Source organism: Typopeltis vanoorti, chromosome 10 (genome assembly GCF_054136105.1).
Source record: "Typopeltis vanoorti isolate ZY-2024b chromosome 10, IOZ_Tvanoo_1.0, whole genome shotgun sequence".
In the NCBI taxonomy this organism is placed as follows: domain Eukaryota; kingdom Metazoa; phylum Arthropoda; class Arachnida; order Uropygi; family Thelyphonidae; genus Typopeltis; species Typopeltis vanoorti.
In genome coordinates this window covers 37,337,100-37,355,906 of record NC_143558.1, presented here as the reverse complement: position 1 = coordinate 37,355,906, position 18,807 = coordinate 37,337,100, and the positions used below count along the sequence as shown (strand labels likewise).

General features: G+C 36.4%; 1 protein-coding gene across 1 annotated transcript in view; it reads left to right on the top strand.

Annotated features, from left to right (window-relative positions):
• The window catches only part of LOC150102348 (poly [ADP-ribose] polymerase tankyrase-like), a 1,002,656-nt gene that overhangs the window by 965,406 nt on the left and 18,443 nt on the right, over positions 1-18,807 (top strand). Inside the window, 1 exon segment of the mRNA XM_090399561.1 lies at positions 14,065-14,157. Within this exon segment, the coding sequence (XP_090255687.1) occupies positions 14,065-14,157 (93 nt within the window).

The following is an 18,807-nucleotide window of genomic DNA, read 5'->3' as shown; positions in this document are numbered from 1 at the left end:
CCTCTTATTGATAGCAGTGCTGTAGCATTAGAAAATGCAAACAGTTCCTTTCCAGACTCTTTTGACAACATAGTGTATTTATTACCCTGTATATTGCTGAGACAACATGTATTGGTGCAGTTTGTCCTTAACTGTCCTTGTGCTATTAAACCCCAAACCAAACCGACTGATCTATGGAGACTCTTACATTATATATAAAGCAAGACAGATGAAACTTGCATTCACCTTAGGAGCCTCCATAGCTCAGTATCAACAATCCACTTTGGTTGAAATGACCTGGGTCAAATCCCATTTAGTACGTGAAGAACCTAAATTTATCAGATTTCAGTAAGGAAATGCTGTGAGTAGACATGTTACTTACTATTATAATAATGGAATTAACTCACTTAAATTATTCTTTATTCATAAAATTTTCACCTGTGTATCACAGGCATCATAAGTACAGGTACAAAGGCTAATTAAACAATAACTGTTATATTCACAAAGCACCATTTAGCTAAGGTTAAATTTCCTAAATTTATTTTTAATTTTTTAATTTTTTTTTAAATATATATATATATATGTGTGTGTGTGTGTGTGTGTATACAATTACAAGTTAGGAAATATTTATAGAGTATTATTTCCCACAAGGGGGGGGGGATACGTAGATCATCTGATCTGTTTAGGTTAGGGGAGTGAAGTAACGTTTCACGTTTCTTTGTAAAGCCATTAGGAACCGACTTTTGTCTTGATCCGCTGAACTCTATGTCTGGTGTTGATGGCATGCTCTGCAAGTCGAGACTGTTCAGGTTCGAGGTACTGGATATACTACTTGTGTTCTTCTAACCTGATCAGAGCAGATCTTCCTGTTTGTCGGAAATATGATAACCCACATGAGCAGGGAATCTGGTAGACATGTAGTCCATTGTAGCTTGTCCGTTGGAATGTGGAGATTTTTCTGATAGGTCGAAAGGCCACACACATATTTAGTGTTTTTAGCACTTTAGCTATGCATTTGCTAATGCTTTGTACTTAGGGGATAGGTATGTGCATAGGTTCTTCTGTATTTGAAGAGGATGCTGGATCACGAATACTTAAAGCTCTTTTTATGAAGGAATTCTTAGAACCATTGGATATGAAGGAGGAATTAATATTAATTAATAGTAATTAATAAAAAAAAATGTTGAGATGGTGGTAGCATTTAGACCTTTTTCTGAATAATTAATTATATGCTGGTGTTCCCATCACACACACACACATCTACAGATATAGTAACAAAATTGTCACTTTTCAGATGAAACCTTCTCCACTAAAAATTCTGGCTATTAATTTAATACCCAATTCCTTTTGCTTCCAAGAGTTGACACAGTTTCTTGAAATATTTGAGGGTTTGCATGAACAAATAAGACTTTTAATTCACTGAGTGGATTTTCAATGTCTCTGGTTAGTCTATGGCAAGAAATTTCACAAGAAAAAAAATACTTATATATATATATATACATACACGCACACACCGGGTGATTATAAAATAACATCAAGTGTTCAGAGCCATGGCGTGGGAAATGCACAACTAATGATTCTTCTGTCAGAGAAATGTTGTCGCAGAACACGCTGTACCTGAAGTCCGATGTGGGGTGGCGCACCATCCTGCATGAAGATGGGCAAATCGAGACATCCTCTTTGCTGCAGTTGTGGAACCACAAAGTTCTGTAGCATATTGGCATACCTGTTAGCATTGATGGAACAGGTCGCTGGTCCATTTTGGCGATTTTCCTCGTAAAAGTATGGACCGATGATAAAAGATGCAGTAAATCCGTACCACACTGTGACTTTGGGCGAGTGGATAGGCATCTGCAGACACACGTGCGGATTAGTTGCAGCCCAAATGCGACAGTTGCGTCTGTTAATATCGCCATTCAAATAAAAGTGTGCTTCGTCACTCCATAAAATCTGCCACAGCCATGCATCATCCACTTCCATTCACACTAAGAATCTCAAAGATAAGTCGATTCGTGTGGTCACATCACCAGGGTGCAATTCTTGAACATGACTGATTTTATAGTAAAACTTCAACATCTGATGTAGGATTTTCCATACCGTTGTGTATGCGTATCCATTTGCCGGGATATTGCTTGTGCACTGCTGGTACCCTGCACATTCGTCATCTCCTGTTCCACAATAGCAGTTGCAACTTGTTCAACTGATTGATTTGTGATTGATTGGTTTGCATCCTCTGCTTACCTGCACTGCTAGAGTTCCAGTAGTTTCAAATCGCTGAATCAGTTTTTGTAAGTTTGTTACACTAATCGGTCCTTTTCATAAATTTTTCATAAGCCAAAAATCACGTAGACAAGCACTGGCATTATTGTTCTGCTGATAATAGAGTTTGACTAACAAAGCACGCTCATGTAAGGTAAGAGGCATTGAAAAGCAGTTCGTCTACAAATGATAAGAAATCTCACAGGCTTTCCTTTTATTGCATGATCGCTCACAAGAAACGCGATAATGCAAATTAATGCATTTTACTTGGTAAACAGTGCCAGAATTTCTCCTGTTGGTGACTTTTAGTACTTTTTTTTTTGTTAACTTGAATCCTGATGTTCTGCTGTGTACGTCTACCGAATATTGGTGTGTATCGTCCAATACATTACTCGCTAGAGGGCTCTGAACACTTGACATTATTTTATAATCACCCGGTATATATATTAAAAAAAAAAATTTTTTTTTTAAATAAATTTAGGAAATTTAACCTTAGCTACTGTTACATCCTGAATGAAGAACTTTAAAAAAGAAACAAGTCAGAAAAATCAGCTGAGAGAAAAAACTTGTACTCGAGCAGAAGAAATAAAGTACTAACTGTAAATAGAAATAGAATTACCTCCTTTTAGTAGAATTGTAAGACCATGTAAAGAACTTTGTGTATAAATTACTATTATTACTATTATTACGGGCAACTCCAGGGAGTCATTGGACTCATCGAGGGAGGCCCCAAATCATATTCATCACAACTATTTGACATTCATACAGTATCTATCATACCTCGCCTTAAACTCATTCACTGTCACAGCTTCCACCACAGACTCAGGGAGCGCATTCCACTCATTCACTACTCTAAAAGTAAAGAACCCAGCTCTAACACCTTTACTAACCACACTTTTGCCCAGTTTCCATGGATGTCCCCTAGTCCTCCCACAACCAGCCCTGTTCTCAAAAATATCTTCTGAATCAATTTTATAGAAACCCTTCAGTAATTTGAATGTCTCAATCATATCTCCCCTCCTCTGCCTATCAACCAATTTTTGCAACCCACAAATCCTCAACCTGTTCTCATACGGTTCATTCCACAGACCTGCTATCATCTTGGTCACTCGCCTCTGGATCCTCTCCACCTACTCCCCATCAAGAAGAAACTTAGGTGACCAAATCTGAGCACAGTAGTCTAGATGAGGTCTTATCAAGGCTCGATACAGAGGAACAATAACCTGCTTGTCTCTGCTTGTCATCGTATTCTTCAGCAACCAAGTGATTTGATGAGCTGTTTTGGTCACTTTTGCAATGTGTCCCCTAAATTTCAATTCCTTATCTACCAACACTCCTAAATCTCGTGCCTCATCAATTTCCTGGAGCACGGTTCCACCAATGCAGTAAACTGCCGCCAATCTTTTCACCCCAAAATGCATAACCTTACATTTTGCCACATTAAACTGACATCCATTCTCCTTAGCCCAGACCTCCAATCTATCCAAATCATCCTGCAAAATTTTGACGTCATCTGCATTCACTATTGCCCTACCCAACTTCGCATCATCCGCAAACAAATGAACTGTTCCTCTCAGATCATTTCCTATATCATTTATGAACAAATTAAACAGCAGTGGTTCAAGAACAGATCCTTGTGACACACCACTAGTCACAGGCCGTCTTGTGGACTCTACTCCCGAGTAAACCACTCTCTGATATCTCTCCGTCAACCACCCTCCTACCCATCTCACCAACCCTATGTCCATTCCCATATGCTGCAATTTACTGATTAGAATTCCATGTGGAATCCTGTCAAAGGTCTTGGCAAGGTCCAGTAGAATCACCGTAATCCCATTACCCTTATCCAGTTCAGCCGTCACTGTGTTATAATACGTGAGCAAGTTACTGAGGCATGACCTACCCTTCACAAAACCATGCTGTCCCCGATACAGTATCCCATTTTCTTCTGTCCAATCTTGTATTTTCCTCTTGACTATTTTCTCTAAAACCTTGACAATGATTCCTGATATGCTAATCGGTCGGTAATTTACTACAGCAGTCTTGGAACCACCTTTATGCAGTGGAACTATTTTCCCCTCTTTCCACCCGCTCGGGACTAACCCAGACCCGAGACTCAAATTAAACAAAATGGTCAAGGGTACTGACAATTCTTTAGCTGCTTCTCGTACAACACGAGCTGGTATACCATCCAATCCCACAGATGTATTGACATTGAGGTTATGCAATAGACTACTCACCTCCACTTCATTAACCACAATTCCCGTATAATCTACTGGTTTATTCGTTTCTGCAATGTCACCACCTGGATGATATACTTTTGCAAAGTGCTCACTCAGTAACTCAACTATCTCAACTGATTCAGTTACCTCCCTACCATTGGCATTCTTTAAAATCAATCTGCCATGTACATTTTTCCTTTTACTTGCTACATATCTAAAAAACTGTTTAGGATTCTCTTTAGCCTGCATGGCCAATGTTCTTTCGTAATCCTTTTTTGCTTTTCTTACCACACTCGTCACCCTTCTGGCCTGTGCTTTATACCGTTCATGTGCCTGCCGGTCACCCTTCTCCTTAAATTCCCTCCATAGTTGTTTCTTTTTTTGCAACTCAAGCTTAATGGTGTTATTCATCCATTTAACCCCTACTTGATTTATTATTCGGACTCTAGGTATACAGTCAGCCATTGCTTCTTGCAAGCACTTCTTAACTACCTCCCATGCACTATCAACTTCTAGTCCTTGCAGTTGTACATGCCATGGCACTGAACCAATCAAACTCCTAAGCTTGTCATGCTTTCCAGCCCGATAATTCCACATGTACCCTGTCTTAATTGAAAATTCTACACCTTTAGCCACCTCCCAAGTTAAGACCCTATGATCACTCTCACCGATTGGTGGCAATGTGGTCATATTTGTTACAGCCAAATCCTCAGATGTAATTACTAGGTCAAGCACTCTCTGACCCCTAGTATTTTCCATTACATGCTGTCGCAGATAGTTATCCCTTAATAACCGCATAAAATCCAGTTCCTTCCTCCCGTGTGTCCTCTCCTCACTCCAATCAATGCGACCATAGTTGAAATCTCCCATAATAATCACCCTCCTTCCACCCATTTCTTCTATTTGCTTGTGCATACTGTCACCACCATCTTTTCCATCACCTGGTCTATAGCAGCACCCAATTGTATATTTAGTTCTGCTAGCCACAATCTCACACCAAATGGCCTCAAATGTGCTCTTTTCTCTATTCTGCAATTCAACTTCTATTCTCCTTGGCTGGAGCTCATCAGCTATCATCAACAATACTCCTCCCCCCATTTTATTCTCTCTGTCATTCCTGAACACACTATACCCATCACATTCAATCCCACTAGTTATATCATCTACAGTCAGCCATGTTTCACTAATACCTATAACTTGTGGTCTGGAAGTGCCAACCATGGCCAAAAACTCTTCCTTCTTGTTCCTAATACTCCTAGTATTAGTGTACATGAATTTAAGACCCCCATTAGCCCCAACCCTACCTTGATGCCTTATATTAACTATCCCACTCAGATTTGTTGTCCTTATTTGCTCTGGCATATTATATTCATTCTTACATTCAACTGCCTCCATAAGGACTGTATCTCTACTCCCCCCCCTAACAAATCTAGTTTCCCTGAATTTGCACATCCACTACATTCAGCAACACTTTCTCAAGTCTTCTTAGACCGTAACCATTCAAATGCAAGCCATCCATCTTATATAGATCCTTTCGCCCATCAAACTCACTCCACACATCCACAAATTCCACACCACTCGTCATACATAACCCACGCATAAAGTCATTTGCAATTATAGCCCTCCTTTTAAACATTTCACTGTCATACCGTGCCAAAAGACTAATCATTCTAACTCTCTCACTCTTTTCTTTTGCTACCTCAAACAATTCATTCAGGTCTTCTATCATTTCCATTTTATCTCCTTTCAAATCATTCGTACCTGCCACAACAATCATTTCTTTCACCCTTTCCTTTTGCTCTCTAATAGACGCAGTTACGTCCTTTATGGTCGCACCAGGTTGGTATGATTTTGTCAAATCCTCTACTAACACACCTCATACTAACGAGTCTCCATACAGCACTCTATCCTTCATTTTGTTCATGTTCACATTCATACGTCTATTTTTCCTGTCATACCAAATTGGTATTATATGAATGCATCATGTATATAATGAATGGGTAAATTAGATGTAAACAATAGTCCAAAGGTCACGGGTGGGCCTGAAGCATTAGCAATCTTGGAAAGCGACGCACATTCGTTTCCCGGAAGACTACTAGAGATCTTGCGATGTGCCGAAATTCCTGCGGACGAAGAAAGTAATGGGCGGGTATGATATCGGACGGTGCACCTTTCCCTTCGATGTCTGAATTTCTGCTGGCAGTAGAAACGAGGATGGCACGAAACAGATCGAGAATAGATGAGGGGAAAACGCCAGGTGCAGAGCATAGCTTAATCTGATGACCATAGTGGCCCACCACGTGGAAGTATCGAGAGGTAATTCAAACAAAGAAGGACAGTTCAGATGGACATGGAGATCCTGCCCCAAGAAATGGTAAAGTACAGATTTTGTTGTATAATTACCCAGTCAGTAAAAGGGAAAGATCATTGTAGTGTAATAATCGAGTATGGACAGTATTTAAGAACTTTAAGTGATTATTTAGCAGTGGCTAATGTCCATAAGACAAATTGTCTGGAATGACATAGATGATTGTGACTAGTTTAATGTGCAAGACTCACATAGTAGGTAGAATATTGATTAGAAGTGTATAACGTGTATATATATTATACACTTCTTTTATGTTTTATTATGTGTGCTTAATCTCTAACTCAAAAGAAGGATTTATTGTTCATGCATTAGAGTATTAATCAGTTTGATTTAGCATGTCATTGAACTAATTGAAAGTGAGATTGGTCTAAGTGTATATGTCTTTAGATTCCAATAAATATGTTTTTTCTTCTATACCTGAGTTTTGCCTATGATATGAATCAAAACTACCACTCATTAATCTGAACCATAGCGGGAGGGGGGGGGTTGAAAGAAAGGTATAACGTGTTGTTATAGAGGTTACGACTGCAAACCAGAATTTACTTAGCCACAGTAAAGTGTTTACTTTATGAGTTTAAGCACTAAATTTATTCACCTATGTGCACCAAAAGTCTGGAAAAGTCTCCCTGACTATTCTCAGATATTGGCTGGTGCAGCTTTAAAAAATAAATTTGTCAATATCTGAAGAGGAGACTGCCCCAGAAAGAAATTAGAGGATTCATTTCTTTTAGCAAGGAATAACCTTTATCGGTCAGGGTAAGCACGTGAGTAAAACTAGGAATCGGCTAGAGATATGGAATTTGCTTTCCTTATAGAATGAACACGTAAGAAGTAATACAGATATTAGAGTCAGGGAAATTTTGTAAGTCTTGTAGTCATTGTAGAGAGGTAAATTCATAAAGAAAGTAAATTATTATAGGAAAAGTAACAACATAACACTACTTAGGTGGCGCTTTGTGAATATAACAGTTATTGTTTAATTAGCTTTTGTACCTGTACTGATGATACCAGTGATACTCAGACAAAAATTCTATGAATAAAGAATAATTTATATGAGTTAATTCCGTTATTATAATAGTAAGTAAAATTTATCAGGCTTTTCAACTAAAGTTGAGTTAGCTGGTCTGACATAAGGATGGAAATGTTTTTTATCCTGAAAAACAAACCAAACACAAAAACATCACACTTAACAGACATAATCTACTGTTCTTGTAGCCTAAGTTGGTTCGGTCATAAATCCAAAACAACCAACCAATATCATTTACCGTGAGTCCTTCCTCTGCGCGCACGCGCGCACACACACACACACACACACACACACACATATATATATATATATGCTAGAAATTGAAGATTCATTCAGAGCATACACTGAACTCTTTGAGAGCTTAAGATGTGCCTCTTTATAATGTTCTCTGGGCTTCCCTTTAACATCCTTAGCTGACTTTTTACTATCCCTGTGTACAATAGTAGAGGGTCTAATAAACGGTTTCTATTATAGTAGTCACACTGCTATACGAATTTATAACTTAAATATTATCAGTAAAACACCTCCTGTAATAATTTGATAGTGACTAATGATTCTGGTAGACTTATACATTGGTTACTCATAACTATTATTTTTCAGGGAATAACCTATACTAAAATATTAATTATAATAACTTTAATGAATACTTTCCTATATTTTGGCAACATTACATTGCCTGTTTGGCCATACCAGGACAGTTTACAATTGCAAGGGACCTGGTAAGTCTAGGGAATGTGGCTAGTCTTTGATGGAGCAGGTAAGGGATGCCAATTTTTTATGTGGTCTGTAAATGGTTATAAGGTTATAGGATTTCCTTAGGATTTTTGTTAATTTTTCGGATGTGCCTCAGATCAGATATATGGAATGATGATAGATTTTGAGTAATCTCTGCTCTGAAGGCAGAGGGGGAGGGGGGCATTGACTAAGATAGTGTTGAGAATATTGTCAAGTTCAGTAGTTGGGGCACTTTTATCAGGACTGATTAATTTTGCCCTGTTATATATGGCTTTTATAATCCCATATTGTTGAAGTGGAGGAATAATTGATGGTGAATGTATCTACCCATATTTGTGGGTTTTCCATAAACAGAGAATACCAGGGATCCATCAAGTTGGCGTGTAATCAGTGTCTAGAAATGGGAGACTATTATTACTTTCCTTTTCTAAGGTAAACTGGATCCTGAGGTGTTGATTATTTAGATGTGTAAAGAAAATCTTGACCATAGCCAGACAGTGGGTTTTTGTGGGGCAGAGTTTAAGGCTTTTTCTTCTAAGGTTTCCATAAAGAAGTTGTCCAGGGGTGAAGAAAGTGGAGAACATGTGACTGTCCCTTCTATCTGTTTGAAGAATTTGTCTTCCCAAATGAAATAGCCCAAGTTCATTGTGAAATGAAATAGAACTTGAGATATCAGGAAGAAATATTGCCTTGGATGAGGCCTAAGATGTTTTTGCATGGGACATTAGTGAATAAAGAGGAGACATCAAAACTGGCCATTATGTTAGTGTGTGGGAGTGTGAAGTTTTCTATTGAAAATTGATAGTTGCTGTTAACAAACAAATAAAAATTCCTGAAAGTGCAACAGACTAAAACGCTTTTGTCGTTATCCTTCCTAAGTCTACTCTCTGATAAGTACTCTTTACTGTATTCTAATCTAACCTGATTAACTTTGTCCCAACTTACAATTCTTTATACCTCATACAAGTGTTAGCGCTGTTAGTGAAAGGGCCTCTGAAATAGGCAATTCACGGTTACAGTTAACTATCTCCCACGCTATGTAACTCAGAAAAAATTTATATTGTTTGTCGACTGTGCCATCCTGAATTAATTTTATAGCATGAGAAGATTAGTTATAAATAGAATAGATCACTCTTTAAGACAATTCCTAATTAGTCAGTCGCAATTTCTCTAATTTAAGCACACAGATTTAGTTGTTTTTATGAGGTAGTGCATTGGTCAAAGATCAGGCAATAATTTTAAGCAAACAAAACATGCTTATTTTACCTTAAGCAACTATACAATTGAACAATTTCTCTCTGATGCCTATTTTAAGTTCAAATCATAACCTTACAAAATAGACCTGCTATTCACAATGCTTAAATAACTTATTTTAGAAATCTAGGCAATTTCTGGCTTACAATGTACATCATCGGCTAACATTCTTCTTAATATATGCTAGCTAACTTTCAGCCTCAATTATCTCCTGTGGCGACCATACAATAATTTTAACAGAGCTATGTTCAGTGGACATATAATTCATAACCATTATCTCAGCGTTAATAAATAGAATCTACTCACAAATTCGCAGAAACATATACAGTCCTACCAGCTTTGAAGATTTGTGGCAGTCCTGGAAAACAGCGGAACGACCGCCAGGAGCCATTCAGCAAAGGCTAGAATGGAGGAAAGCAGTCAGTAGTTCTTCTGTAGTCCTTTTCCAGGAATTGTAGCATAGCTTCGTTCTAGGTCCGCTGTAGGTGCCATGTGTCTGGTCACACGTGGCACGTTCCATTACTGAAAATACATCTCCGAATAATAATCTGCCTCTCCTGGTTCCTTGTGCCTAGGGGTCAAGCTCCAACAAAATCTCAAAAAGTCCGAGCAGGCCAACAAACTGCAAACTGCAGAAAGAAGAAAAAACTCAGAGCTCCTCTTTATGATTCTCAAGGCCTGTTTTATATGATTCCAAAGTTATTTGTTTTTAGGGTTGGAGACCCCCCCCACCCTGAATCTTCTGTTAATATACCGATGTCACTGTTGTCTTGACCTTCAGTTTTGGTGGAAAAATCTTCACATCTGAATGACCTTCAATACCTTTGTTCACTTTCAGGTTGCCAACATAATCTCATCTTAATCCTCTTAACTTGAAGCAGAAATACTTGAACATTCTGTTACTCTTACAATTTTACATCAGAATTTAGTATTAAACCAATGTAATGTACAAATTGAATCTTTACAATATTTTATAACTGATGAACAATTCTCTGTCATTCTTTTAGTCAGTTACCTTTACAAGTTTGCAATCAGTATTTAACCTTTAAAATACAGTAATGTACATTTTTGTTCTTTCCATATGATTTATGACCTCTGTAAAATCGATGTCACAAAATTTTAACAAAATTTCACTACATCGAATTTTACACTGACTTCCTGATTTTTTTTTTTTTTTTAGACAATTTAAAATTACAAAAGAAACTTGAGATATTCATCTATCTTAGACTAATAATATGAATGCTTATTAATTTTTTCAAAAAAATATAAAACCTTGCCTATTCTACCTCTTAAAAATGGTATTATAAACAGTGTGTTACATCATTTTTTTTCCTTGTATATTTTACCTCTATTGTTCTCCTTCATTTCGCCTACTGAGATCTGATTTTCTGGGGCCATTTCTCTCTTTGAGCTCTGACGAAATTTATTTGTTAATGCTGCACCAGTCAGAACTCTAGGATAGAAATTCTTATCTGAAGAAACTTTCCCAGAATTCAAGTAATACCTTATATAGATTAAGTAGCTAGGTAGATTGAGTTCTCAGTATACAGTCGTGGCCTTGACAATCTTAAATTCCCCTTTTTTTTCTCTAAATATAGGTTCGATATTTTCGTGAGTGGTAAAATTCAATCTCTTACTCAGACAAACTCAGGCATACATGGGAAAACAGATTTATTATTTATTTAAGAACATTACAATTTAAACAACACATATAATCAAGCAAATCAAGGTTAATACTAAAATACAAGTAAAGCAGGGTAATAATAAATCAAACAGACAGGCTATTCAAATACACTCATGAGAATCTTATGTTCATCTATATCACAAACATGGATATCAGTATTAAACTAGATTACTGCTAATAACGACCCATACACATTAAACTTGGTCTAGACAACTTATGAACGTAGACTACCAGTCCAGTTCGATTAACATAACACAGGAAATTGTCTCAAGATTTTCTCTCTCTTCTTTTCTAAACTCTCTCCATTTTACACCTTCGTCACCAATAGATAACACATAAAAAAAGAGAAGATTTGTACATTACCACCTTGTTAGATGATTTCTGGGTCCTTCTGTCTGTTCTTTGTTATAGATTGTCCCTCCATAGGATGGATTGCGTCACGTGCTTGTCCCAAATTCGCCACTCGTTTCTTCTGGGCTTATGAACTTTTCACATCGCCGCTTCTAACACGATTTACCTTCAAAGGAATCCTTCGCTGCTTTCTCATCAGTTAGATTCACACCGATGGTCTAAAACTCGAACACTGCCGTCATCTCGTGCTATACTTTCTTCGACTTGCATCGCTCAGCAATGGGGAAAAACGCTGCAGCTTTGCCCTCTTCACACATCTTTTTGGATATCAGGGATGATTCGCTTCGGAACTTCCCTACGGGGAGGGCACACGCGACTGTGAAACACCACAGGAACCAGGAGAAAACGTAAAAAGACTCGAATGGTAGCTTCTCTCAATGATGCGAATCCGTTTTAAACCCCATTCTAGCACCCTCTTTCTGCACTCGAAACTTGTCTACGACGCTCTCCCATTTGCTGTCACTGAGTGACGTCACTTCCTTGTTGTACGCACATCACTTTTTTTGGGGAACGCGAATTTCTTGCGCCTTCCATGAATGCCTACTCATCGCTCGTTACGTCATCTTTGGTGGTCAGACTGCAACCTTTGAACTTTCTTTCGCACGATGATACACGACTTTATACATGGCATAGTTTAACATTGATGTTTTTGACAAATTAAGATTCCATTTATTTTAGACAATAACCCTAAGTACAATTTAATATTTATTTCCTCCTTTTATTTCATTTTAATTTAAAATTCAACCTCTTCTTTTATATTTTAATTCCTTTTTAAGCAAAGTTAATATCTGCATCTTCACATATTATGTCTGTTTTGCCAAGAGTACAAGTGTGCTTTTGCTTGATATTGATCTCTTGTTAAATCTTGAATGGAGCTGTTCTATTCTCGATAGAGCCATCATTCAAGATCTAACAAGTGGATTGAAAAAATTATTTCTCCTCTACAGGGATTAGATCCATTGCATGATTCCATTAAAATATACAATAGGCTCCTCCATTTATCGACTAATCCATGTTTATATGAGTTTAGGCTTTCCTTTACCATCATATACGAGGGTGGTCTGAAAAGTTCTTGACCTCGACCATAGATGGCAACATTTTTTTTTCTAAGTTGGTACCTCTGTCATAAGCATCCATGTGCAAGTCATTCTATCAAGTAGTTTGTTTTATACATCTGTCTGAAGCAAAAGTTGTCTATATCCCTTAAAACGGATAAAATTGAGTATCATGTGGTTATAAAATTCTTTGTAAAAGATTTAATGGCAAAAGAAATTCATTTGAAGTTAATAAAAGTTTGTGGGCACTCTTCTCCTTCGTTTTCTACAATTAAGAAATGGGCTGCCGAGTTTAAACATGGCCGTACATGCCTTAAGATGATCCATGTGAAGGACGTCCAAAAAGTGTAAAAACACCAGAAATCATTGATTTCTGGTGTCTAAGAAAGGACCCTGTTTGCAGAAGAAAAAAATCATCTTCCATCAGGACAATGCACCTGCCCACAAAGGTGTTTTGGCAATGGGAAAATTAAGGGATCTGCACTATGAAATGTTGGAACATCGACCCTATTCCCCAGATTTGGCGCCCTCTGACTTCTATCTCTTCCCAAAACTAAAACTCTTCCTCGCTGGTCAGTTTTTCTTCGAATCAAGTGGTGATTGCAGCTGTAGAGGGGTATTTTGCAGATCCTACTGAGAACCACTACAGGGACAGGATAATGGCACTTCAGCATCATTGGAATAAATGTATTAGTCTTAAGGGAGATTATGTTGAAAAATAAAAATAATTTTGAAATTATAAATTCGTTTTTTCATTGTTAGGCCGAGAACTTTTCAGTCCACCTTCGTGTATGTATATCAGACATTTTAACCTTGAATCCAACTTTAATTACCTTTATGGTATCCATCTAAATCTGATTAAAATATTTTTACATTGTAATTTCAATTCATGTTGGATTATTATATATTTCAGTAAAATACAAATTTCCCATGTTATTTTGATATTGGTGTTTTACCCAAAAAGGATATGATTTTATTACATAATTTAAGTATGTAAATATTAATTAGATTAATTTTCATGTTATTTACATATAAGTAAATATTGAAAATGTTTGTTTTTATCTTTTAAGGGTATCTATTTTGCTGATATGTTTGCCAAAAGTTGTAACTACTGTGTTGCACATTATGAGAATCACAAATCAAGGTTTATTCTTCTGTGTGAGGTATGTTGCTAGTTTATTTTTATGTTCTTTGAAATTATTTTCACTTAATGTTAGCAGTCTAGTGACAATTATATTGAGTGAAACCTATCTCAATGAATATTTGTAATTTCAGTGAGAAAAAGCAGTATAAAAGAATTCATTTTGGATGAATAAAAGAGCAAAATTGAATATAATCATTAAAAACAGATTATACACCCACAAGAAAATCAGATTTTAAACTATTTTTCTTTGTACACTATTTCTCTCTTCTTCTATTAATTAATAACAGCTGTTAATACAAGTAGTAGATAAATTAATGCAGATATTTGTAGAAGCATTTACAGGTGTAAGCAAAGGAAGAACATCCATAAATAAGTCAACAATGAATTCTATAAATAATTTGTCCCAACAATGTTATAACTAATGTTCAAGTTGAACCTTGTAGTTTTTAATGATTATACAGAATGCATCAAAGTATTGCTAACTTTCTAAGTTGCCAGTGTCTCGGATTTCCTACCAGTAGACTTTTCATTCGGATCCCACTGCCATATGGATATCTGTGAAAAATCTTTGTTGTAGATGAATTTTCCATCTCTCACCTCAGATTTGCATTAATCTTGATTAGTGAAGGTCTGTAGTGAGCATGTAAAATACCATGCTTAGTCTTTGCAGTGGAATTTCCAGTTACCCTGGCCTTGCCTCTAGTACTAATATGCTATAAATTTTGTTGGTAGGATTATCATACAAGAAATTCACTTTCAAAATTGCTAAATCTCTTTGACCATGATGCAGTTACAAATGTATTTTGAGAAATTGTCATGAAGGTGATATGAGTCTGAGGTGGTAAATAGAGAGAGATGTAAAAAAGATAACTTTAAATTTTAAGATTGTCGTAATATCAATAATTTGTTATTTAAATATTTTTTTATGATAGCTGTGATAAGCAGGTGGTGTTCAGTTTAGTTAAAATTTTGTATTTATTAAATTTCTCTATTTCTTGTATGTAGGTTTGAGCATGAGCAAAATGGCAGGGAGACATAGATCAGCATGAAAGACGAATGCAAGTGGCATAGATTTTTTTGAAAATGGGGACGTGCCATGAATGCAGTATGTATACTTAAGGAGAAATTAAGGATATTTATGTGGTGAGAATTAATAGGAGAGATGAGAAAGTTTGGGTTTGTAAAAAGTGTAACATGTTTATAGATTATGAGATGTAATTGAATTTGAGCAGTAGTAGGGAAAAGATCATTAGATGATGTAGTTATGGAGATGATGGTATGCTTCAGTGCATGAATGGTAACTGTAAGGCAGCAAGTTAGTAGCAGTGAGTGTTGAGGCAGCAGACATGCAAGGTAGTGGAAATGTGATTGGCATAAATGACATTGAGAAAGTAATTGAAGACATGAAAGTAGAGTTGGTAAAGATAAGGCAAGAGATCAAATGTATGAGGAATGAACTGAGGAGAATCATGGATTTGCTTGGTAATGTGAGGAAAAATGGGACCAATGATTTGAGAGTAGTCTGTATGTCGGATTCAATGAATAGAGGTGAAAAGGTGCATGATGTTTGTTTTCCAGGAAGTAGAATGAGTAGGGTTGTTGAAACATTGGATAAGAGTAGAAGAGTTGGATAGTGGTAATTGCTCAGTTATGATAACAATGAGTTGAGAGGTAAGCAGAGATTATGAATGGTATGCTAACAGAGTTGTGTGAGAAGAAAGGAGTTCAATTTGTGAATGTGTGGGATCAATTTGAGGGACAGATAGTTGTTTAAAAGAGATGGACTATATTTAAATGTATTTGATGCGAGTCAGTTGAAGAAACTATTACTACAAGAGAAAGTAATGGCTGAAGATCATCTAATATTGACAGTGGAATCAAATGCCTTATTCAGCTTCAAAATAAAGTCACTCCTTATCTGTCATTCCAAGAACTCAAGAAAATTGAAGAATATGATTGTTTCAACTCCCAGTGATTTTTAGCATGTTCACGTCACGATGTCTTTTGTTGACTTGTTGGATAGTGGTAATTGCTCAGTTATGATAACAATGAGTTGAGAGGTAAGCAGAGATTATGAATGGTATGCTAACAGAGTTGTGTGAGAAGAAAGGAGTTCAATTTGTGAATGTGTGGGATCAATTTGAGGGACAGATAGTTGTTTAAAAGAGATGGACTATATTTAAATGTATTTGATGCGAGTCAGTTGAAGAAACTATTACTACAAGAGAAAGTAATGGCTGAAGATCATCTAATATTGACAGTGGAATCAAATGCCTTATTCAGCTTCAAAATAAAGTCACTCCTTATCTGTCATTCCAAGAACTCAAGAAAATTGAAGAATATGATTGTTTCAACTCCCAGTGATTTTTAGCATGTTCACGTCACGATGTCTTTTGTTGACTTGTGGAAAGACACAATCTAGCATGAATTTGATTAAGAGTAGTAATCAAAAAGCATGGATGTCCCATGAAATTTTTCAAAATTGGATTATGAATCAATAGCTCATACCAAAAACCTGGTGAAAATGGATGTTCTATTTGTTGATAATACATCTCATAGCTTAGACTTTAAGTATTCTCCTGATTCATAAAAGTGGAATTTTTGCCGTTGCACTCTACCTCATTGAGTGGAGACAACACACGTGTTAGAATAATTACTTAACATTAGGAAAGTAACATTCGACGTTTTGACCTCTATATTGAGGTCATCATCAAGAAAAATACATATGTATAAAATACAAGCTACATGACACTGCACTATACAAAGGTAAAATGAATCTAGATGCTTGTTAATCTTTTAACCTGGCCTGACCTCTTGCAGGGATAAAAAAATTAAAATATATATAAATTAAAAACTGAACTACATTAAACATTTCTAAAGTCCTCTCATATTGAGATTTTCTTCTGGGCTTGTTCCAGTTGTTATAAGGATTGCAGATCTGCGACCCTTATAACAACCCATATCCAAATCACAGTCTGCAAGGTCCGGTTGACTATAGTCATGACTGCTGATGTATTTTTTCATGTTCTTCCATCTGGATGGTGACTGATCTTCCTGTCTGTCCATAGTAGGCCAACAGAGATGTTTATATACACCAGGAACTGAGAGAAGAGGGATTTTGATCTTTAATGGAGCAGATAAAGGTTGCTAGTTTCAAGTGGGACTTGAAAGCCATACAGAGGTTGTATTTCTTTAGAATTCTGTCTTTTTTGAAAACTCCAATTACCAGTACTAGACTAGACCTGATGTTCAACATTTAATGCCATATCCATAATTTGACTCCAGAAATAGCTAACAACATTAGGCTTGATGTTGCCAACATTCTTCTAGATCTTTGCCTCCTCCTAAAATAAATTTATCATGCTGTCAACTGAGTGCTGCTGAGAAACTATGCTAAGATAACAGTATAGTCATCACCAGAGCTAATAAGGGAAGTTCTACTGTTATTTTTAATGTCAGTGAATACAATAGAAAAATGGATATCATTCTCAGAGACTGCTTTACCTACAACCTTTAGATTATGATTCCACTAAATCTCAGATCAAAAATTTAAAGTCTGCTTAAAAAAAAAAAAAATTCATCCTTGCCTGCTGAAATCGCAAAAAAAAAAAAAAAAACTCAAAACCTTTAGTTCTCACTCCCCCCCCAGATATACAATTTACCAAAAATCCACAAACTTAACCCCCCCCCCCCCCAAGACCTATGCTACTGTTTCCACATGCTGTAAATTAGCAAAACAGTTAGCAAGCTCTTACCTTCACCTTCTTACTAGCGTCATACCATACACCCTATATAAAAAACTCTACCCATTTTTAAACTTCTATTGAGAAATTAACATTAAATAATACAGATATATTGGTTGTCTTTGATATCATCTCACTGTTCACTAACATTCCCTTAAATGACACTTATTAAAAAAAGTTTTTTCCTCCTGATATCACAGATCTTTTTTCTTTAGCAATTTAAGATATTTCTCTTGGAAGAACAAATTTATAAACAGATTTGTTCTTCCAATCTGTTCTTCCTTGTTCAAATCTGTTCTTTCTTCTTCCAAGTAGTTCTTCCAAGAAGGAAGTACTACTAGGATACCTCTAGTAGTTCTTCCCCCCCCCCCCCACCAAATTTTTTATGGAATATTTTGAAAAACAAGTTCTTGAACAACTACTTTCAAATCTTCTATCTAGTTAAGATGTGTGGATGATGTGTTCTCTATTTGGCCTCATGGTCCAGACACATTAGCACATTACTCTTCTCTCTCATTTCAGTAATCTTCGCCCTAGATTACTGTAAAAGAAACTAATAAGTCTAGCCTTTCTTGACACCTTGGTAACATGCCTACCTAATGGTAGCCTGTCCTTTTCAGTATACAGGAAAACCCACTCACACAGACAGATACCACAACTTTCCCATCACTGTCCTCCTTATCCTCAACAATATGATATTAAAACACTAACCAACAGAACCTATAACTTTGTTCTAAAGAGGCCTCTCTTGCAGCAGAACTTATTCATATACACCATACTTTTTTTTTTATCCAATGGCTGTTGTTCCCACAGTATCAAAAAGTAATAAATCCCCCCCCCCCAAAAAAAAAAAAAAATTCCTTCAGAATTACTAAAATGATAGCATCACTAAAGTCATTCCCTTCAGAATGATTTTAGTAATGCTT